Source organism: Anabrus simplex, chromosome 1 (genome assembly GCF_040414725.1).
Source record: "Anabrus simplex isolate iqAnaSimp1 chromosome 1, ASM4041472v1, whole genome shotgun sequence".
Lineage (NCBI taxonomy): Eukaryota > Metazoa > Arthropoda > Insecta > Orthoptera > Tettigoniidae > Anabrus > Anabrus simplex.
In genome coordinates this window covers 565,911,395-565,932,734 of record NC_090265.1, presented here as the reverse complement: position 1 = coordinate 565,932,734, position 21,340 = coordinate 565,911,395, and the positions used below count along the sequence as shown (strand labels likewise).

Here is a 21,340-nt window from a genome sequence, read left to right as displayed (position 1 = left end):
TTACCGTACCGGTACCGACTACGTTAAGAGTGGTATTTCACAGTCGGAAGGAAACTGAATGTGGAGGCCTAGAATGTCGAAAGCTCATAAAATTGATCAACAATAATATTATATTGACCATTGTTTGTTATGATGCTCTTTGTCTCTTATGCTGCCACTCTTCTCCGGTAGATGGGATTACTGCTGCGTATCGAATATAACAGCCTGCCTGAATATTGACGGGAAATAGTCGGGGAGTTAGATAATTTCCTTCTTTAGCATGCCTTTCCTGTGGTTCATAAATTTTCTGATACTGCTGGTACGTAATACACTGGGTCATCATAGTATTCCAGCAATTCGATCCATACTCTGACGCGCTAATTGGAATGAGCTTCAGGGGAGGAATGAAAATATCGAATAGGTACTAGGAGTGTTCACTGCTGTCTGAGGCCTGGTCACTCCAGCACTGAAACTTTGGACTGTTAGATCGGGAGCGTAGTACTGTGCGTTCAAAGTGAGGAACTGTGTGGTTTCTCATTTGATCGAGTATTTCATGTGATAGCATTGTTTTTAATCGCGACCTATGTTGCATTTGGGAAAACCACTAAGACAGTCTTTCTGAGGATGTGAAAAGACAGGTGGGGAGTGAGTGTCTGCCATTACAATGAAAATTCCCCAACTTGATTGTGACTGATGGTAGGCAAGAGGGCCTACCATTACAATGGTAATTCTCTAACCCAGTCCTTACGTGAGAAAAGACGTGTGGTGGGTTCCCTGTCGCGTTTCTGGGATAACGTCAAAAGCTATGCGATTTAATACAATCTTACCAAAAACGTGTACACTACTTAACCTATAATTCTGTATACATTGTAAAATTCCGTATTGGCTTATTTCGGTGGCATTTAAAGGTGCTCAAATACATTAGCCTTGTGACGGTAGATATACTCGCACGTAAAAGAACTCCTGCGAGACTAATTTCCGAAACCTCGGCGTCTCCGAAAACCGTAAAAGTAGTTAGCGTGATGTAGAGTCGATATTATTATTATTATTATTATTATTATTATTATTATTATTATTATTATTATTATTATTATTATTATTATTATTGTGAATTAGCCTTTCATAGCAATAACGATAACATTTCCAAAAATTGTTATCCTCTCCTGAACTCGATTCATCGACTCTTCAATACTCAAGTAAGAAGGGCCGTCTCCGGCTACATTACGATTATGTCTCGATATGAGATGTGATCAGCGTACCGTTGAACACATCTCTGTAGATGACTATGACTTCATGGCTAAGTGGTTAGCGTGCTGGCCTTTGGTCACATGGGTCCCGGGTTCGATTCCCGGCAGGGTCGGTAATTTTAACCCTCGTTGGTTAATTTCGGTGGCACGGGGGCTGGGTGTATGTGTCGTCTTCATCATCTCATCCTCATCACGACGCGCATCGCCTAGGCCCGTCAACTCAAAAGACCTGCAACTGGCGTGCCGAGCATGTACTCGGACACTCCCGGCACTAAAAGCCATACGCCATTTCAATTCACTACGAGAAATGCCCAGAATACAAGTTGAATTCGTAAAGATAAAAAGAGTACTGGTCTTCGATTCGATTCCATTAACTAACAGTTAACCTATTTTTCAAGCTTACAGGACAATGGACAAATAAGGACAACTGCGTCCGAGGTTGTACCGGTTTTTTTTTGCTAGGGGCTTTACGTCGCACCGACACAGATAGGTCTTATGGCGACGATGGGATGGGAAAGGCCTAGGAGTTGGAAGGAAGCGGCCGTGGCCTTAATTAAGGTACAGCCCCAGCATTTGCCTGGTGTGAAAATGGGAAACCACGGAAAACCATCTTCAGGGCTGCCGATGACGGTTTTCCGTGGTTTCCCATTTTCACACCAGGTTGTACCGTAAGCTAGCACTTAGCAGAGGGAGGTCCAAACCTATCAGTGTTAGTGTCGCACTAAACCTACTGGAAGTGAATTCGAATTTATTTCATATAATTGCGATTCTAGAACGTGGTAAACCTGACTGCCAGGATAATCGCTAGAAAAAGAGGTGGCGAATTTAAGTTAATAACAAATTGCTATTTCCGATCTTCTTTTATTAATTGGATATACACTGACACCCCATAGTTAAGTTGTGTGTCTTTGATACAAAAGTAATCCTTACTTTATTTTTTAATCTGGGCGACATCAGATAATAGCACGTAAAATAGAACATTTGAAAGCCAAAGGGGTGAGTTATTTGAATTTTTTGCGGAAATATGGGAAAATTTGTTAGGAAAGATATTATTTAACCAATTTAAAGCACAGACTCCTGGATCATCTTCAAAGATTAGAGGTAAACACATCGGAATAACAATTCATTCAAAATAATTTTCTAAGAATGTACATGAATACGAGAATTTCTATGTTAATTAAATATCTTAACATTACACGATGAATAACCTTGAACCAGTTTAGTATCGGTGTGGCTGTAGTTGAATCCGGTCAAGAACTGGCCTGGCTTAACTAACGCACTGGGCGGTGGTATATAAGCTCGACTACCGCCTGCACCAAATCAGACTTCTGTGAGTACTCCGTCGACACACACACCTCCCACAACAATGGCTTTCAAGGTACAGTAGTGCTAAACGAGCAGTTTCTCACTTCATTACATCATTATTTTCATATTTCGATAGTTACGTCTAGTCGATTCCAGGAGACATGGAAACTAGTTTTGCAAGCTTTCTTGCGAGTACGTCATTCAAAACAAGTTAGATATTAGGAGTTAATCTGTTGTTGGTGCATACATTTAAATATAAGAACATAAGACCAGTATACATGTTTCATCGGGATGAGTGGCTCAGACGGAATGGTGCTGGCCTTTTGAGCTCAAGTTGGTGTGGTCGGTCTCGGCTCAGTGCAGCGATATTTGAAGGCGTTGAAATACATCAGCCTCCTGTCAGTTGATTTACAGGCTCGTAGAAAAATTCCAGCGGGAAAACATTCCGGCACCTCCGTATATATTTTAATATTAAATAGTACAGAAATTCTGGACGAAATATTTGTTTGTGTCTGCTTTGTGTCAGTACGAGTACGTGTTTCTGTATTCTTTATCGTATGGTCAATACCATATATAATAGACGCTGGATGAAGTATAACTAAAAGTATATAAACAAATTAATTACATAACATAATTCTTTATAGCTAGACTAACGACATGCTCCCATTCTATCGTCAAAGTTGCCAAACTGAATCCAGAGTAGTCATTTGACATTTTAGAGCGTGTAAATGGGATTGACTCGTGTCATTACCTTCACTGGGGCGTCGACAAACACATTTTAAAGGAAAATATCTGGTACTTCATCGTCTCCTTAGTTCGATATCATTTTTTTAATTTTATTTTTTGCTATTTGCTTTAAGTCGCACTGACACAGATAGGTCTTATGGCGACGATGGGATAGGAAAGGCCTAGGAGTTGGAAGGAAGCGGCCGTGGCCTTAATTATGGTACAGCCCCAGCATTTGCCTGGTGTCAAAATGGGAAACCACGGAAAACCATCTTCAAGGCTGCCGACAGTGGGACTCGAACCCACTATCTCCCGATTACTGGATACTGGCCGCACTTAAGCGACTGCAGCTACCGAGCTCGGTAATATCATTTACTGCTACTACTAATAATAATAATGAACTCTCCTCTTAGAAGAAATTCAAGGAATTTTACGCGACGGGTCCTAGATCACAACTCAAATTAAATGACTGCTATGTTGTGCATTCAATAGCGTAACAGGACGTGACCCAGTGGGCCAAATGCCCCATTCTTACACTTCTAGTTTTAATTACAAGTAATTGCATATTATTAAACATTTAAAAATAATTGTTATGTATGTTAAAATAATTTGGGGCGGCCTGGCAGAGGAGATAATCCGTACTCAGTTCTCACGGGACGACATGAGTTCGACTCCCTGCCAATAAGTTATAAATTGACATCTGGTGACTGCAGCCAGGTTGGAGTCAAGAGTGTCTCATCTATGAGGTTTTCTAACGATCTATGGCACTTTCTCAATGGGCAGTCTTTTATAAGGTGGTCTAAAATCTGTTCCTGAGCTCTGCTATCACAGGCTGGGGAGTTGTACTGTACAGTCCACATTTATAGTGTACAGAAAAGCGTTTCATCTGGCGTGTAAATTAAAAGAAATCAGTATTCCAACATCTTTCAGGACTGTGATGGTGGTGTTTCATAAGGGGAAACAATTGCATTGTACGGTAGGTCAGTCTTCTTCATCAGTCACTTAACAGGAGAGAGTTCCGAATCTCCTTACAATGAAGGAAAAGATCTTGAAAGGGAATAACATCCACGATCAATAAGTCTTCAACCGTGGAAATTGGTGGGGGTGGGGATTGGCTTTCGTCCAAGTAGTAACATCTGCAAGATAGAAGGGAGACTTTCAGTGATAAGTATCAACGGGATTTAGGTTGGAATTTGGAAGAACGCGTCACGAGTTCTTTCCAGGCTTCGCAAAGGATTTCATATTCCTAGCAGAACCGGGAATCGAACTGGTGCGAACCCCAATATCACGAAGCCAACCACAAAGAAATAGCAGAAGCAAAATATATTTCGTTGAGGTTTATAATATAGAATAGAAGTACAATGGTTTACCCAGAATTTAGTCTACACTGATTAAGAAAAACTAATGAATTACTAGTGAAGTAGGCTAAAATCTAAAGAACACGGGACAATATTTCATTCGTAACTAACTTTTCAACAAATGTCTGTATCCACATAAATAATGAATATTATTTCTCTTCCTCAGTACATCATCCTCGCCGCTCTGGTGGCTGTTGCCAACGCTGGCTACCTAGGAGGATACGCTGCTCCCGCCTACGGCTACGCCGCCCCCGCTCTGGCCACCCCCGCCATCACATCCCAGCAGTCCAACATCCTGAGGACTCCTGGTAACCTGGGACAGGTCTCCACCTACTCCAAGACCATCAACACTCCTTACTCCAGCGTCAGCAAGTCTGATGTCCGTGTGAGCAACGACGCTCTTGCCTACGGTGCTGTCGCCGCTCCCGCCTACGGATACGCCGCCCCCGCCCTGGCTGCCCGCGCCTACGCTCCCGCTCTGGCCGCCCCCGCTGTTGCCCACGGTGGTCTCCTTGGCGTCGCTTACTCTGCCGCCCCCGCCGTCGCTCACGTCAGCTATGGAGGTCTCGTCAGCTACGCTTACTAATTTACCTAATCTTTACCTTATTCTCCTCTATTTCTACTTCCTGTTTTCTTGTAAATTCTCTCCTACATCTTCGTTCCTCCCTGTTTCTAATGCAATTATTTATTGAAAAATAAATTATTTGTTGAAATTAATTGCTATTGTTTTATTAAAGTATATGGTCAGGCTCCTGTGCTTAATCATCAGAGTAGGTGCTTTCAGTGCAGTGAGTGTGGGATTCAATTCCCGGTCGGGGCTTGGACTTTAAGTGCACACGACTAATTGCTCTGGTTCGAGGAGTGGCTATTTATCTCAATACATTCTTCTTCATTTCACCACACCACACCATACCACACTACACCTGACAGAAGCACACGAGAGTTCAACACATCCCTCTACAGAGGAATGGCAACAGGAAGGCTGTCTGGCTAAAGAACTGGGCCAAGACCACATTTGCGACACAGATCGCTACCGCATCCCACTAAAGTATGAGAAAAGTGGCAGAAGACGAGAGAATCTGCCATAGCGTGTAAGTTAGATAGTTCACGCGCATTCTCCTGGAGTTTAAATGAGAAACAACATTCAATCATTTAAAGTGTATGAGCAAAATACGGTCTGAGGGTTCCTCTATAACCCGTCTCCTGACTTGAATATTAAAGTACTGACTAGCCTAAGTCTTCAATAAGGTAATACTCGAATTAAATTCTAAGATTTTTTCTATTTGCTTTACGTCGCATCGACACAAATAGGTGTTATGGTGACGATGGGATAGGAAAGGTCTAGGAGTGGGAAGGAAGCGGCCGTGGCCTTAATTAAGGTACAGCCCCAGCATTTTCCTGGTGTGAAAATGGGAAACCACGGAAAACCATCTTCAGAGCTTCGACAGTGGGATTCGAACCCAAAATCACCCGGATGCAAGCTCACAGCTGCGCGACCCTAGTCGCACGGTCAACTCGCCTGGTAAGATTCTTTTAAATATTTTTTTTTTTTTTAATGTCACACTCTTATATTTTCTCTGTTACACGAAAGAACGTAGAACCATGAATTTTTGTTATGGCTTAGAAGACGAGCGTGCGAGCACAAATTCCTTGGTTGTGTCCCGCTTAGTCGCCTCTTACGCAGATAATGCATCCTTTGATCCCACCCACAGGGAGATGAAGTGTCCCGATAATTGGAAAGGAAAATGAGTGTGTTCAAAAAAGAATTGTTATGGTTACAAATGGTGAATGTAAACAAAAATATCGCATAGTAAATTGTGTTACGTATTTCGACAAAATTGATTTTAAACGGTGTCCTAAGCCAGATGTCATCACGTATTTGCTCTAGGGAGCCGGTGTTACTTGCTCCGCTCGGAACGGCAGTCACTCACGTGACAAGAGAGCAGCGAACAGACGGGTTGCATACCGTGGAGTTACCGTACTTGCCGCTTGAAATGTTACCATATGAACAAGAGCAATGAGATACACACCGGTACACAAATAAATTATTTCTGAGGAGTTATGAAACTTTATAATATAAGTAGAGTAGAGTAGGGTAATATGAAATGTACGTACATCCTCAAATGTGGTACTTTTAAGTTTTTCTAGTAACGCTGTCCTTTCTCGGCCTTCATATTTATCATACTTGTTGGCACGACATAAGAAAGGCCCCAGGGGCTCTGAACTTTGGAGCGTGGGTTGGCGACCACGGGGCCCTTAGCTGAGTCCTGGCATTGCTTGCACTTACTTGTGCCAGGCTCCTTACTTTGATCTATCCTATCCGACTTCTCTTGATCAACTCTTGTTCTTTTCCGACCCTGACGCTATTAGGTTTGCGAGGGCTAGGGAGTCTTTCATTTTCACGCCCTTCGTGGCCCTTGTCTTCCTTTGGCCGATAACTTCATTTTTCGAAGTGTCGGAACCCTTCCCTTTTCCCCTCTGATTAGTGTTATATAGAGGATGGTTGCCTAGTTGTACTTCTTCTTAAAACAATAATCACCACCACCACCGACATAAGAAACAACGGCGCTGCAGATTAATTATTGCAATGTAATTAAATATTTCACCACATATTAAACATTTTGTGTGTTATTTTCTTGAAGTATCAAATACTCTTCTTCCCAAGAAGGTTTGAAACTTGTTGGCGTTCATGGCCTGCGCTATACTGAACTCTCTTCCATAGTAAACGCAACATTTACCGACTAGGCTTGAACGTCTTGTGGTGTGAGGATAAAGGCGGGAACACACTACTGTCACCTCACGTGAGTTCACGCGTATCGTGTCGCAATTTAACCTGTCCAGAAAGAACTCTACCTTTGCGCCACTGACCTTCAGTGCGTATTACGTCATGCGCTTCCCCTGCTTCTTCCTCTGCTTGCTCGCTAAGCTGCTCTCGTTCCTCAAGGGCAGGGAGCAAACTGGCCCCGAAGGCATTTTTTTTTCTAGTTGCTTTACGTCGCACCGACACAGATAGGTCTCATGGCGACGATGGGACAGGAAATGTCTAGGAGTTGGGAGGAAGCGGCCGTGGTCTTAATTAAGGTACAGTCCTTTGCCTGGTGTGAAAATGGGAAACCACGGAAAACCATCTTCAGGGCTGCCGACAGTGGGGTTCGAACCTACTATCTCCCGACTACTGGATACTGGCCACCCTTAAGCGACTGCAGCTATCGAGCTCGGTCGAAGGCATTTCGGCCTCGATTGACGATGTCTGTCCTAAGCAACTCAAGGAACACCAAAAGATGTGAATTATGTTATTCTATGTAAGTCGAATTGAAGTTCGGTCTGTACTTTTCAAGGAATAAGAAAATATTGTATTCATTTCCGTTTCACAACATGAAACATTTTTTTTTCTTGCATGAATGCATGGTCTACCAGACAAATGGATATATACAGATGAGAGTGAGGAGCGTAAGGTACTGGGTGATCGAAACGTAAGGTTACAAAGACTGCAGTGAAACGTGCACATTTTATTTTTTACAACCAATACAGCCAACTGATAGTACATACATTAGGTTATTTTTCGACGTAGTCTCCTTATCGCTTTAGGCACTTGTCACTTCGTGGGATGAGTTTGAATATTCCCTCCTGGTAAAAGTCCCGTCATTGCGTGTTCAGCCACGATGTCCCAGTTCTACCGTCATATGCCGTAACGTAATCCTCCTGTTGCCCTGAATCAGATTCTCCACGCGAGCTATGTTCAAATCTGTTGATGCCGTGCTTGGTCGGCCAGTGTGATCGTCGTCAGTGACCTTTTCTGTACCGGCCACGAACTTTCGACACCGTTCTGCGACTTGTGGACGAGACATTACAGTCTCTCCGTAAACTTCTACCAGCTGCCGATGAATTTCAGCCGCGGTTACATGTTTCGCCCACAGAAATCGAATGAAAATGAAATGGCGTATGAAATTTAGTGCCGGGAGTGTCCAACGACAAGTTCGGCTCGCCAGGTGCAGGTCTTCCGATTTGACCCCTGTAGGCAACCTGCGCGTCGTGATGAGGATGAAATAGTGATGAAGACGACACATACACCCAGCCCCCGTGCCAGCGAAATTAACCAATAACCATTATTGCCGGGAATCGAACCCGGGACCCATGTGACCAAAGGCCAGCACGCTAACCATTTAGCCATAGAGCCGGACACAGAAATCGATTAACCGAGCGGATTTCTTCGTCAGTTGGCCGTGCGGTTAGGGGCCTGCGGCTGTAAGCTTGCATCCGGGAGATAGTGGGTTCGAAACCCACTGTCGGCAGCCCTGAAGATGGTTTTCCGTGGTTTCCAATTTTCACACCAGGCAATTGCTGGTTCTGTACCTTAATTAAGGCTACGGCCGCTTCCTTCCCACTCCTAGCACTTTCCTATCCCATCGTCGCCATGAGACCTATCTGTGTCGGTGCGACTTAAAGCAAATAATAACGAGACTAGTTTTTCAAACGAGTCACCACTTGTGCTTACCTACAACTAGCGCTGTAGGTGACTGAAACTCTGCACAGTTGCCAACTGTATGTATTAGAGTTACCGCACACTACTAATTTCTCTATAACAGATGGAACTCCAGTAATATCGACCGTGTAACCTTAGTTTTTGATCATCCCGCGTATAAATAATGTCGAGTATGTTTACCAGATGAAGGATATAAAGCGTGGGAATTGCCAGCCATGAAATCATTGTGCGACGTGATGTTTGTTGTCAGAGAGTACAGTAACCTTTACAGTAAACCCTCAAAGTAGTCTTCTAGAATGTCCACATCACGTTGCCAACGATGCGGATACCAGTCGCCTCACCATGTGTGCATTTTGTAATCTCATTATTTCACAGCGTTAAGGTCCGGCTCCATGGCTAAACGGTTAGCGTGCTGGCCTTTGGTCACAGGGGAGCCGGGTTCGATTCCCGGCAGAGTCGGGAATTTAAACCATAATTGGTAAATTTCGCTGACACGAGGTCTGGGTGTATGCGTCGTCTTCATCATCATTTCATCCTCATCACGCCGCGTAGGTTGCCTACGGGAGTCAAATCAAAAGACCTGCATCTGGCGAGCCGAACTTGTCCTCGGACACTCCTGGCACTAAAATCCATACGCCATTTCATACAGCGTTGAGAATATCCTCTCATGTCCCAAACTATCTGCCACGCAATGTTTTTTTCACTTTGGGGATGAGGTCAAAATCGCACAGAGATAGGTCCTGAGAGTATGGCGGGTGTCCAGTACTTCCCATCCTCATCGCTAAAGTTGCCTCTGTACAGTCTCTGCTGCATGCGGTCTGGCGTCGTCATGGAGAAGGATGACACTGTCTAGGTTTGTAACACAAGTAGTATCCATCTTCTGTCCACGCCCGTGCACTGGGTAATTAATGCACATGACACATCAGTCCGGACACTGACAGGTCTTCTGAACGGTTGCACGCCAATGCTTATATCACATCCGTGTTAAAATGCATCTTACGAGGTTCGGTACGTGAGGGCATTAATGCCCACAGCTTCCCAAAGCTCTCTATAACATTATTTATCATTGCGATTCCGCTCCACGGTCAGTTTGATGTACATACGGTGTTCTAGTCTCGTCACATCCATACTGTATGGAGCCAGACTTCCTACTGCAGCCCCATTTACACTGTGCGTGGTACCGGTCCAACGCACCGCCATCTCTTCCTGTGTCCATGTACTGTGAGTGCCATGCTTTCCAGGACATATGACCATTATATGGTAGCACCGTGGAAATGTGAGGAAGAACATATTTGAACGATGTATGCCCCAACCCTCGTATTAACATGGATATGTTTTCCGACACCATTGTAACCATGACAACCAGTGTTCGTCTACGGATACTAGGTCAGTAAAATCATCTTCTACCGAGCTCGATAGCTGCAGTCCCTTATGTACGGCCAGTATCCAGTATCCAGTATTCGAACCCCACTGTCGGCAGCCCTGAAGATGGTTTTCCGTGGTTTCTCATTTTCACATCAGGGAAATTACGGCCACGGCCACTTATTTCCCACCTCTAGCCCCTTCCTGTCCCATCGTCCCCATAAGTCCTATCTGTGTCGGTGCGACGTAAAGTAACTTGCAAAAAAAATGTCATCTTCTCACTATGCGCTTTCTTCCTATAATAAGTAAGAGTTTGAGAAAATCTGGTATCAACTGAACAACGTTCTACTCTTCAGTCCAAAATTAAAATCGTTGAAATGTCCGGAAAAAGAACCCATTCTTGGAATGGGCACGCAAGCTCCACACCACAGGGCTGGCTAATAATAATAATAATAATAATAATAATAATAATAATAATAATAATAATAATAATAATAATAATGATAATTAGAAAAAATTGAAAGAAGAATTTTGAGAAAAATACTGGGACCTAAAAGAAACAACAATGCTGCATTTAGACTGCGATCAAACAGAGAGCTATATTTAAAAGTCGAAAAACTGACAACTGTAATGAGGAAAAGGGGAGTCCAGTTTTTTTTTACACATTTATAGAATGAATAACAATAGACTAACTAAACAAATCTTCAACTTATTGAACAGTTATAAATCCAAGCTAGCGTGGTTCATTGAAATTAAAAAGGAAATGAAAAATGCTGGAATTAAAATAGATACAATAGGAAACAGAACACGTTTCAGAGAAGTAACACGAAAGGCAGGATTTTAGGAGAGAAAGTAATTAACAACTGGAAGAATATGGACTCAAGAGGAAAAGGAAGAACATTATCAGAAAATGAAGGAAGTTTGGAAACGAAGAAAGTTAAATACAAAGAAAAGTAACCAAAATTGATTAATCGTACCCTAGAAGGGGTTATAATAATAATAATAATAATAATAATAATAATAATAATAATAATAATAATAATAATATAATAATATAACGGCAGGCGCATAGTGAAAGGATGAGGAAGTTTTGGGAAGAAGAACAAGAAGATGAAGAATACCAGTGCTATTTAATAGTTCCATGTGCTCCTTAAGGGGCTAAACGCACGTATATATATATATATATAATAAGCATATTACCATTAGTTAGACCTCTTCATAAGCTTAATCAGTGGTTTTACTTATTAAGAACTGGTGAAACTATATTATATCCAAGAAGTTCTGAGTGTTTGGACTAGAGTCCTCTAGCAGAAATTTTTAGTGCTATCTTGCGTTATATCCTGTAACTAATTATCGAGAATGTTTATGTTCGGAGGTTTAGTAACCAGATCGCTCATCAGTTGTTTATGCATTATTTTGCCTTCTGACATTAAATTCCACAAAAAAGAAAATACGTTACATAATTATTCTGGAACTATCAGCCAGCCACCTATAAATACTGAGAGTTTCTTGAGCTAAGATGTCTATCTGCATCGTATCCTTGAATATTCGACGCGACTGAGGTGGTCTCGCTGGGGGAATGTTGGCGCGGCGGGCTTGCATGAGAAGGTGGCATCACGAGGTGAATGCAGAGTTTCTATCTAACTATGTGAACATTATCTACGTGTGTATAAAGGGAAGAATCCAGCGTTCCCCCTTGGCATCTAACCATTTGGTCAATCTGCGTTTTCTTTAATTTCAATGTATGGCTTTCTCTTTTCCCTTACACTTAAAATGTAGGTTTTTGTAGGCAGTCTCAGAACTTCAAAGTATCACCCTTAATGGGAGTTTTATAAACTTGAGGACGCACGAGTTTGTACCCTCGTTTCCCGTCTTCTACTTTTTCTTTGTTTAACTAAGTTTTACTATTTTCTAAATTCACATATCTTAATTTTGGACTTACAATTTTATTTTCCTGGATTACTAAGTAGTACGGCTTATCGTCTGCGTCATCGCGTTCTATGGCCCGTTAGGTGTTTCTTTAGTCTTAAACGTAGGAGTGATTGAGTGCTTTCAGCCTTCATATTTTGTTTCTCGGCCTTTCTTGTTAACTATTTACTTTTCTTATTGTTGCTGGCTCTGTAGTATGGGCACCTGTAACTTCTGGATCTTTCGAACCATATTTCTATACGTGGCTTCCCCTTAATTCGATGGTAACAAGTGTCAAAGTTGTTTTGAAGGAGGGAGGGGCATTCTGCTGTATGTAATTAGTGGTGTTTTTCTCAGAGATATTAATGTAAATTCCCGGTCCATAAAGGGCACTTGTAAATTGTAACATGTGAATTGTTGTCAGGGTTGGAATCATAAATGCTTGCCGTTTTCTAACATTGGAACTTTGAAGACCCCTTGTTCTAATCTCCCGTAAGACTTGTGGGAAAAGGGGCTCTTACTCCATATTCCAATTTTCTGAGATCGAAGTTCCCGTTGTTATATATCCCACTTGTTAAAACTTTTATTTATGTTGTCAAATAACCCAAGTAATAAGAAAAGAAAAACATTATCAGCAGTGATTGTTGACGAAATCTACACTTTGGTTCGTGCTTTGTCCAGCCAGTCACTTCTCACGCTTATTTACCTCCCTGCTCCGCGAAAATATCAGTAACAAAAAACAAAACAAAACAATAACAACAAACATCACGATAATAATAATAATAATAATAATAATAATAATAATAATAATAATAATAATAATAATAATAATAATAATATATTTAGGAGGTCTGGAATGTATTTCATTTGCTGAAAATTCATGAACATTTCCATTATTTTCTTGATACACTAATTTTTCTTTCAATTTATCGAAACTCTTCATTTCCCCTGTGGGTGGGGTCAAAGGATGCATTATCTTCATCCACTGTATGTCGTAAGAGGCGTCTAAGAGGGGCACAACCAAAGAATCTGTGCTCGCACTCTCGTCTAAGCCAAAAAAGTATGTCATGGGTGTATGCTCTTCCGTGTAATAGAGAAAATGTAAGAGTGTGACTTTTTTTAAAAAAATCTTAGAATTTAATTCAAGTATTGCCTTATTGAAGACTTAGGCTAGTCAGTACTTTGATATTCAAATCAGGAGACGGGTTATAGAGGAACCCCTTCAGACAGTATTTTGCTCATACACTTTGCATGGTTAACTATTGTTTCCCATTTAAACTCCAGGAGAATGCGCGTATACTATCTAACTTACACGCTATGGCAGATTGTCTCGTCTTCTGTCACTTTTCTCATACTTTAGTGGGATGCGGTAGCAATCTGTGTCGCAAATGTGGTCTTGGCCCAGTTCTTCAGCCAGACAGCCTTCTTGTTGCCATTCCTCTGTAGAGGGATGTGTTGAACTCTCGTGTGTTTCTGTCTGGTGTAGTGTGGTATGGTGTGGTGTGGTGAAATGAAGAAAAATGTATTGAGATAAATAGCCACTCCTCGAATCAGAGCAATTAGTCGTGTGCACTTAAAGTCCAAGCTCCGGCCGGGAATTGAATCCCACACTCACTGCACTGAAGGCACCTACTATAATGATTAAGCATAGGAGCCTGACCATATACTTTAATAAAACAATAGCAATTAATTTCAACAAATGATTTATTTTTCAATAAATAATTGCATTAGAAACAGGGAGGAACGAAGATGTAGGAGAGAATTTACAAGAAAATAGGAAGTAGAAATAGAGGAGAATAAGGTAAAGATTACGTAAATTAGTAAGCGTAGCTGACGAGACCTCCATAGCTGACGTGAGCGACGGCGGGGGCGGCAGAGTAAGCGACGCCGAGGAGACCACCGTGGGCAACAGCGGGGGCGGCCAGAGCGGGAGCGTAGGCGCGGGCAGCCAGGGCGGGGGCGGCGTATCCGTAGGCGGGAGCGGCGACAGCACCGTAGGCGAGAGCGTCGTTGCTCACACGGACGTCAGACTTGCTGACGCTGGAGTAAGGAGTGTTGATGGTCTTGGAGTAGGTGGAGACCTGTCCCAGGTTACCAGGAGTCCTCAGGATGTTGGACTGCTGGGAAGTGATGGCGGGGGTGGCCAGAGCGGGGGCGGCGTAGCCGTAGGCGGGAGCAGCGTATCCTCCCAGGTAGCCAGCGTTGGCAACAGCCACCAGAGCGGCGAGGATGATGTACTGCGGAAGAGAAATAATATTAATTATTTATGCGGATACAGGCATTTGTTGAAAAGTTAGTTACGAATTAAATATTGTCCCGTTGTCTCTAGATTTTAGCTTACTTCACTAGTAATTCATTTTTTCGTAATCAATGTAGACTAAATTCTAGGTAAATTATTGTACTTCTATTCTATATTATAAACATCAACGAAATTATTTTGCTTATGCTATTTCTTTGAAGTTGGCTTCGTGATATTGGGGTTCGTACCAGTTCGATTCCTGGTTCTGAAAGAAATGTAAAACCCATTGTGAAAGCTGGAATAGCCTCGTGACGCCTTCCTCAAAATTCCAGCCTAAATCCTCTTGATTATCAACGAAAGGCTCCCATTCGATCTTGCAGACGTGACCACTTGGACGGAACACACTCTCTCTCTACAGTTGAACACGTATGGAGTGTTCATTTTACTCCTTTTCAATATCTATTTCTTCGTTTCTCCGTTTCATTCATTCTTCGGAGTTTCGGAACTCTCTCCTGTGACGGGACTTATGAAGATGACTGACTTATAATCCAATTGTTTCACCTTAAGAAACACCAACACCACAACCACTGTCCTGAAGGATGTTGGGATATAGTCTTCTTTTAACTTACACGCCAGATGTCAGTTTATGAAAAGGACTTCGAATCTCAAGCACAATAATCTTGTCCACGTGTTTATTGTAACACATATCTCTCCATACATGCTCTGTGTATTTCTATGCCATATTTCTTTGTATTTCTATGCATATATAAGAGTTTTTTTTTAATGCCATAAATAAATAAATAAATAAATAAATAAATAAATAAATAAATAAATAAATAAAAATTTCAAAAAGGTGTTTTACAATCCTAAGAAACACATTTTCTTTAATATTCAGAGTGTATGTTAAGATACAACTTTTCTCAGGAAGGAATCAAGAAATACAACAAATACAAGGTATTTTACCTATGTTACGTTCCCTGATGACGAAATCAAAATCATTCTTATTTACAATTATGTTGTTTTACCTTACATGTTAAATTTAAACATTCTGACACTTAAATCTAGATCTCTTGAACAGCTCGTGCTCAGAAACGCTCTTTATTTTTCCATTCTATTCCTTAATTTGTGTTGCGGCGTGTACCTGGAAACATCATGGATTGTTTCTTTCCAGTAATGTTACTTAAATGGAACTCATGTTAGTCACATTAAAAAAATTGCAGTCCATTTGGGTGACTGGGATGTCCTTGTATATTTTTTGTGTGAAATATAATCAAAACGTTTTCACAGGAAATTATATCCATCTGGAGAAATTAACTCAAAAACAAGTTGAATGAATTGTACGATGTAATTATTTTCACTCGTCAAAGTCATCTCCGTACAAGTCATGAAGGATCTTGGAGGAGTTGAAAGTAAAAGTCTGCACTAATCGTAACCCCGGCCGCATTTGCCCTCAGAAATTAATCTGGTTACACATATTTTGTGTAGGCTTAGTAAACCTCAGCGCCACGTATCTATCCAGAAGTGCAATTTTCTTTTCTAAATTCTTCGACTTATTGATGGGGAATCGAACCTATGTCATGCCGTGAAAACGGAGTACGGATTTCCACCTAGGCTTGCACATCCCAAACTAATTTATGTCATATAAATAACACTCATTTTAAATGTTTAATAATGTTTAATTACTTGTATTCAAAACTAGAAGTGTAAGAATCAGGCACTTTGCCCACTAGGTCACGTCCTGCTGCGCTGTGAAATGCGCCACGTAACAGTCATTTAGGTTGAGCTGTGTTATAGGGTCCGTCGCCTATAATTTCCTGAATTTCATTCCAAGAGTTCACTATTAATTGGTATAGAAATAAGGAGACGTTGAAATACCAGACGTCCTAGTGAATTTAATGACACAAGTTAATCGCATTTACACACTCTAAAACATCAAATGACTACGTCGGATTCGATTTCGCAACTTTGACGATAGAATGTGAGCATATAGCGGTAGTTGTGATATTAACCATACACATGCTAATACTGACACCAGGAATACACGTACAAATATTTCATCCAAATGTTCTATATAATTTAATGTATATAATGTACGGAGACCTAGATATGCTGGAATATTTTACCGCCGGTAAATTAACTGACACGAGGCTGATGTATTTCAACGCCTTCAAATATCGCTAGACTGGACCGAGACGACCACACCAACTTGAGCTCAAAAAGCCGGCGCTATTCCATCTGAGCCACTCACCCAGATGAAACATGTATAGAGGTCTGATATCTCTATACTTAAATTTATGCACCAAAAACAGAATAACTCCTAATGTCTGACTTGTTTTGAATGGCGAAATCGCAAGAAAGCCTGCAAAACTTGTTTGCATGTCTCCTGGAATCCACTAGACATAACTATCGAAATATGAACTTAATGATGTAATGAAGTGAGAAACTGCTCGTTTAGCACTACTGTACCTTGAAAGCCATTGTTGTGGGAGGTGTGTGTGTCGACGGAGTACTCACAGAAGTCTGATTTGGTGCAGACGGTAGTCGAGCTTATATACCACCGCCCAGTGCGTTAGTTAACCCAGGCCAGTTCTTGACCGGATTCAACTACAGCCACACCAACACTAAACTGGTTCAAGGTTATTTATCGTGTAATTTAAATATATTTAACTTAACATTGAGAAATTCTCGTATTCATGCACATTCTTAGAAAATTATTTTTAACAACAAGCATCATCATCAGTACACCATACAGATGTTTTGTCCTTTTCACACCCTTGATTATATCAATGTTTTATGGTCACACAGTATTTTAATTATATTACGTCAACAAGAACATGTAGAATATATTAAATATGCTGTCCTTAGTGATAATAATTTCGTGTGGCTATTTCTAGCCGAGTGCAGCCCTTGTAAGGCAGACCCTCCGATGAGGCTGGGCGGCATCTGCCATGTGTAGCTAACTGCGTGGTGGAGGATAGTGTTATGTGTGGTGTGTGAGTTGCAGGGATGTTGGGGACAGCACAAACACCCAGCCCCCGGGATATTGGAATTAACCAATGAAGGTTAAAATCTCCAACCCGGCCGGGAATCGAACCCGGGACGCCCTGAACCGAAGGCCAGTTCGCTGTCCATGCAGCCAACGAGTCGGACGTCCTTAGTAATAATCTCTGTATACGTTCAAATCCAGGAGATTCACCAGACTAACATATGGAAAGTACCTACTCTATAGTATATATGGATGATTCTGAACCCATACAGAAGCATCAACTAAACCACCGCCACTAATCCGTTTACCGTCCAGGCTTGGATTTCCCTCGCTCTCAGCGTGGGATTTTTAGTTGGGTATACAACTGGGGAGGAGGACCGGTGTCCCGCCTAGGCAGCTTCGCCTGCTGTGCTAACCAGGGCCTTGTAGCGGGGAGGGGGTGGGGGCGGGGAATGGAAGATCGGAAGGGATAGATAGGAAGGGTGCAGCCGTGGCCTTGAATTGAGTGCCATCCCGGCATTTGCCTGAAGGAGAGGTGGGAAGCCGCGGAGGACCGCTTCGCGGATGGCCGAGGTGGGAATCGAACCCCACTCTGCTCATTTGAACTCCTGAGCCTCCGGCTCTCCTACCACTTTTCAAATTTCGTGGCAGAGCCGGAAATCGAATCCGGGCCTCCGGACGTGGTAACTAATTACTCTAGCCTCTAGCGTGCTGACCTTTGGTCACAGGGGTCCCGGGTTCGATTCCCGGCAGGGTTGGGAATTTTATCCATCACTGGTTAATTTCGCTGTCACGGGGGCTGGGTGTATGTGTCTTCATCATCATTTCATCCTCATCATGATGCGCAGGTCGCCTACGGGAGTCAAATCAAAAGACCTGCACCTGGCGAGCCGAACATGTCCTCGGACACTCCCGGCACTAAAGGTCATACGCCATTTCATTTCAAAGAATTGTTCTTCCAGTGAGTTTACCTCTAATCTGTGAAGATGTTTCAGGATTTTGTGTTTAAACTGGTTACCATTACAACTTTCGCAACAAACGTATCCATATTTCAGCACAATAAATTAAAGTATTTCGTGCCTTTGGCTTTCATATGTTCGATTTTGCGGGCTATTAAATGATGTCGCCCAGAGTTAAAAATAAAGTGGAGATTACATTTTGTGCCAAATAAAGTAATTTGACTTTGGGGTGTGAATGCATATCCAATTATTAAAATAAAGGTCGGAAATAGTATTTTGTTAAATCCACCCATCAGTGCTCAGCTACCTCAATTGCTAGGAATTATCCTGGCAGTCAGGTCTACCACAGTAAGAAAGAACTTACAGGTCCTACCAAACGTTTAAGGACACCTGTAGATTTCATGAACATGTTTTCTTCCCTTTTGGTCTCGGCATACGATTTTTAAGAAAGGACTAGTACATATTTAGAGGAAAATTTGCGGAAATTGTCATTAAAAGTCACTTTTTGTTTTGAAGAATTATATTTTATCGTTACTACAAAATAATACACAAACGATCTCGTTAAGTTGAGAGGTCTCCTGTCCAGCGAAGGTCAAGGAATATTTGTTTTATGACCTCTTTCTGTGGTTCTATTGCGAGCTATAAAACGGGGGATTAAAAAAATGGAAATATATTCTGTTGTTCTATTGCAATTATATATTATATATAAGATAAGAGTTTTGTCTGTACATTGTTCAGAATTTGAAAAGAATGGTATTTCTGTATCGGTCATGTCCACAGTAACAAGAAAATGCATTTTTTACTTTTCCGTAATTTCTGTCTGTCTGCCTGCCTGTCTGTCTGTCTGTATGTATGTACACGCATCACGAGAAAACGGCTGAAGAGAATTAAATGAAAATCGGAATGTAAAGTCGGGTGATAAACCGCTACAATCTAGGCTATAAATTATTTTAATCACTCTGAGTGAAATGGTAGTTTAGGGGAAGGCCTGAAATTTAATTCTCAAATATTTATGTTATTAGTGGTCGTGTCTTAATGAAAATCGCTCGACAAAGATGGGAAATAAGTCGCTACAATATAGGCTATACACGCTGAGAAAAATGGTAGTTTAGGGGAAGGCCTAAAATTTAATTGTCAAATATTTATTTTATTAGTGGTCGTATCTTCACGAAAATTGGTATGCAATGTCGGGGAATAGGTCGCTATAAACTAGGCTATCAATAATGTTATTCACACTGAGTGAAATGGTTGTTTAGGGGAAGGCCTGAAATGTAATCTATATATAAAGTAAGTGTTTTGCCTGTACATTGCTCAGAATTTGAAATGAATGGTATTTCTGTATCTGTCATGTCCACAGTAACAAGGAAATGCATTTTTTATTTTTCCGTAATGTCTGTCTGTCTGTCTGTCTGTTTGTCTGCCTGCCCCCTGTGGGTGGGGGCGGTAGAATAACACCCACGGTATCCCCTGCCTGTCGTAAGAGGCGACTAAAAGGGGCCTCAGGGGCTCTGAACTTTGGAGCGTGGGCTGGCGTCCACGAGGCCCTAAGCTGAGTCCTGGCATTGCTTCCACTTACTTGTGCCAGGCTCCTCACCTTCATCTATCCTATCCGACCTCTCTTCGTCAACTCTTGTTCTTTTCCGACTCCGACGCTATTAGGTTTGCGAGGGCTAGGGAGTCTTTCATTTTTACGCCCTTCGTGGCCCTTGTCTTCCTTTGGCCGATATCTTCATTTTTCGAAGTATCGGATTCCTTCCATTTTTCCCTCTGATTAGTGTTATATAGAGGATGGTTGCCTAGTTGTACTTCCTCTTAAAACAATAATCACCACCACCTCTGTCTGTCTGTCTGTCTGTCTGTCTGTCTGTCTGTCTGTCTGTCTGTCTGTCTGTCTGTCTGTCTGTCTGTCTGTCTGTCTGTCTGTCTGTCTGTCTGTACCTATGTATGTATGTATGTATGTATGTATGTATGTATGTATGTATGTATGTATGTATGTATGTATGTATGTATGTATGATTGTACAGGCATCACGATAACACGGCTGAAGAGAATTTAGTGAAAATCGGTATGTAATGTCGGGTGATGAACCACTGCAATCTAGGCTATAAATTATTTTCTTCACGCTGAGTGAAATGGTAGTTTAGGGGAAGTTCTGAAATGTAATTCTCAAATAAGTTATTTATGTTATTAGTTATGTCGTAAGTTAGTAGTAGTTATGTAAGAAGTTATTAAATTTCCGATCACTTATGTCTTATACATTGTTACCGTACCGCATATAATCGGAGATATTCAGGAATTTGGATTTTTGTTACTAAGTCCATATCAGCGCCGAGTCACGAGAAAATGGGTAAACAGAATTTAGTGAAAATCGGTATGTAAAGTCTGAGAATAAGGAACTACAGTCTACGATATAAATAATTTTGTAAGACACCCTAATATCACAGAGTCGAAAGAAAACTAATGCGAAGGCCTGCAATATAGAAAGCTCATAAACTTTATCAACAATAACATTACATTGACCATTGTTTGTTGTGATGTGCTTTTTGTCTTCTGTTTCCTCTCATCCCCGATAGATAGGATTACTGCAGCGTACCGAGGTTTTTTAATTCTTTTGACGTCGCACCGACACAGGTAGGTCTTATGGCGACGATGGGATAGGGAATGAATAGTGGTGTGACGGAAGCGGCCTTGGCTTTAAGGTACAGGCTTTAAGGTGAAAATGGGAAACCACGGAACACCATTTTTTTTTTGCTTAACGTCGCACCGACACAGATATGTCTTATGGCGA

The 21,340-nt window shown here is 41.6% G+C and overlaps 2 protein-coding genes across 2 annotated transcripts; one reads left to right on the top strand and one right to left on the bottom strand.

Moving 5' to 3' along the window:
• The first annotated feature begins 2,592 nt into the window (after nt 1-2,592).
• On the top strand, nt 2,593-5,201 carry LOC136870142 (cuticle protein 76-like). The gene is made up of 2 exons (XM_067144899.2): nt 2,593-2,604; nt 4,782-5,201. Exons 1-2 carry the CDS (start codon nt 2,593-2,595, stop codon nt 5,199-5,201), a joined length of 432 nt encoding a protein of 143 aa, XP_067001000.1.
• An 8,984-nt stretch (nt 5,202-14,185) lies between these two features.
• On the bottom strand, nt 14,186-17,085 carry LOC136879426 (cuticle protein 76-like). The gene is made up of 2 exons (XM_067153237.2): nt 17,074-17,085; nt 14,186-14,605 (listed from the first exon to the last, which is right to left on the bottom strand). The coding sequence occupies exons 1-2, from the start codon at nt 17,083-17,085 to the stop codon at nt 14,186-14,188; spliced, it is 432 nt and encodes a 143-aa protein (XP_067009338.2).
• Between the last annotated feature and the right edge of the window lie 4,255 nt (nt 17,086-21,340).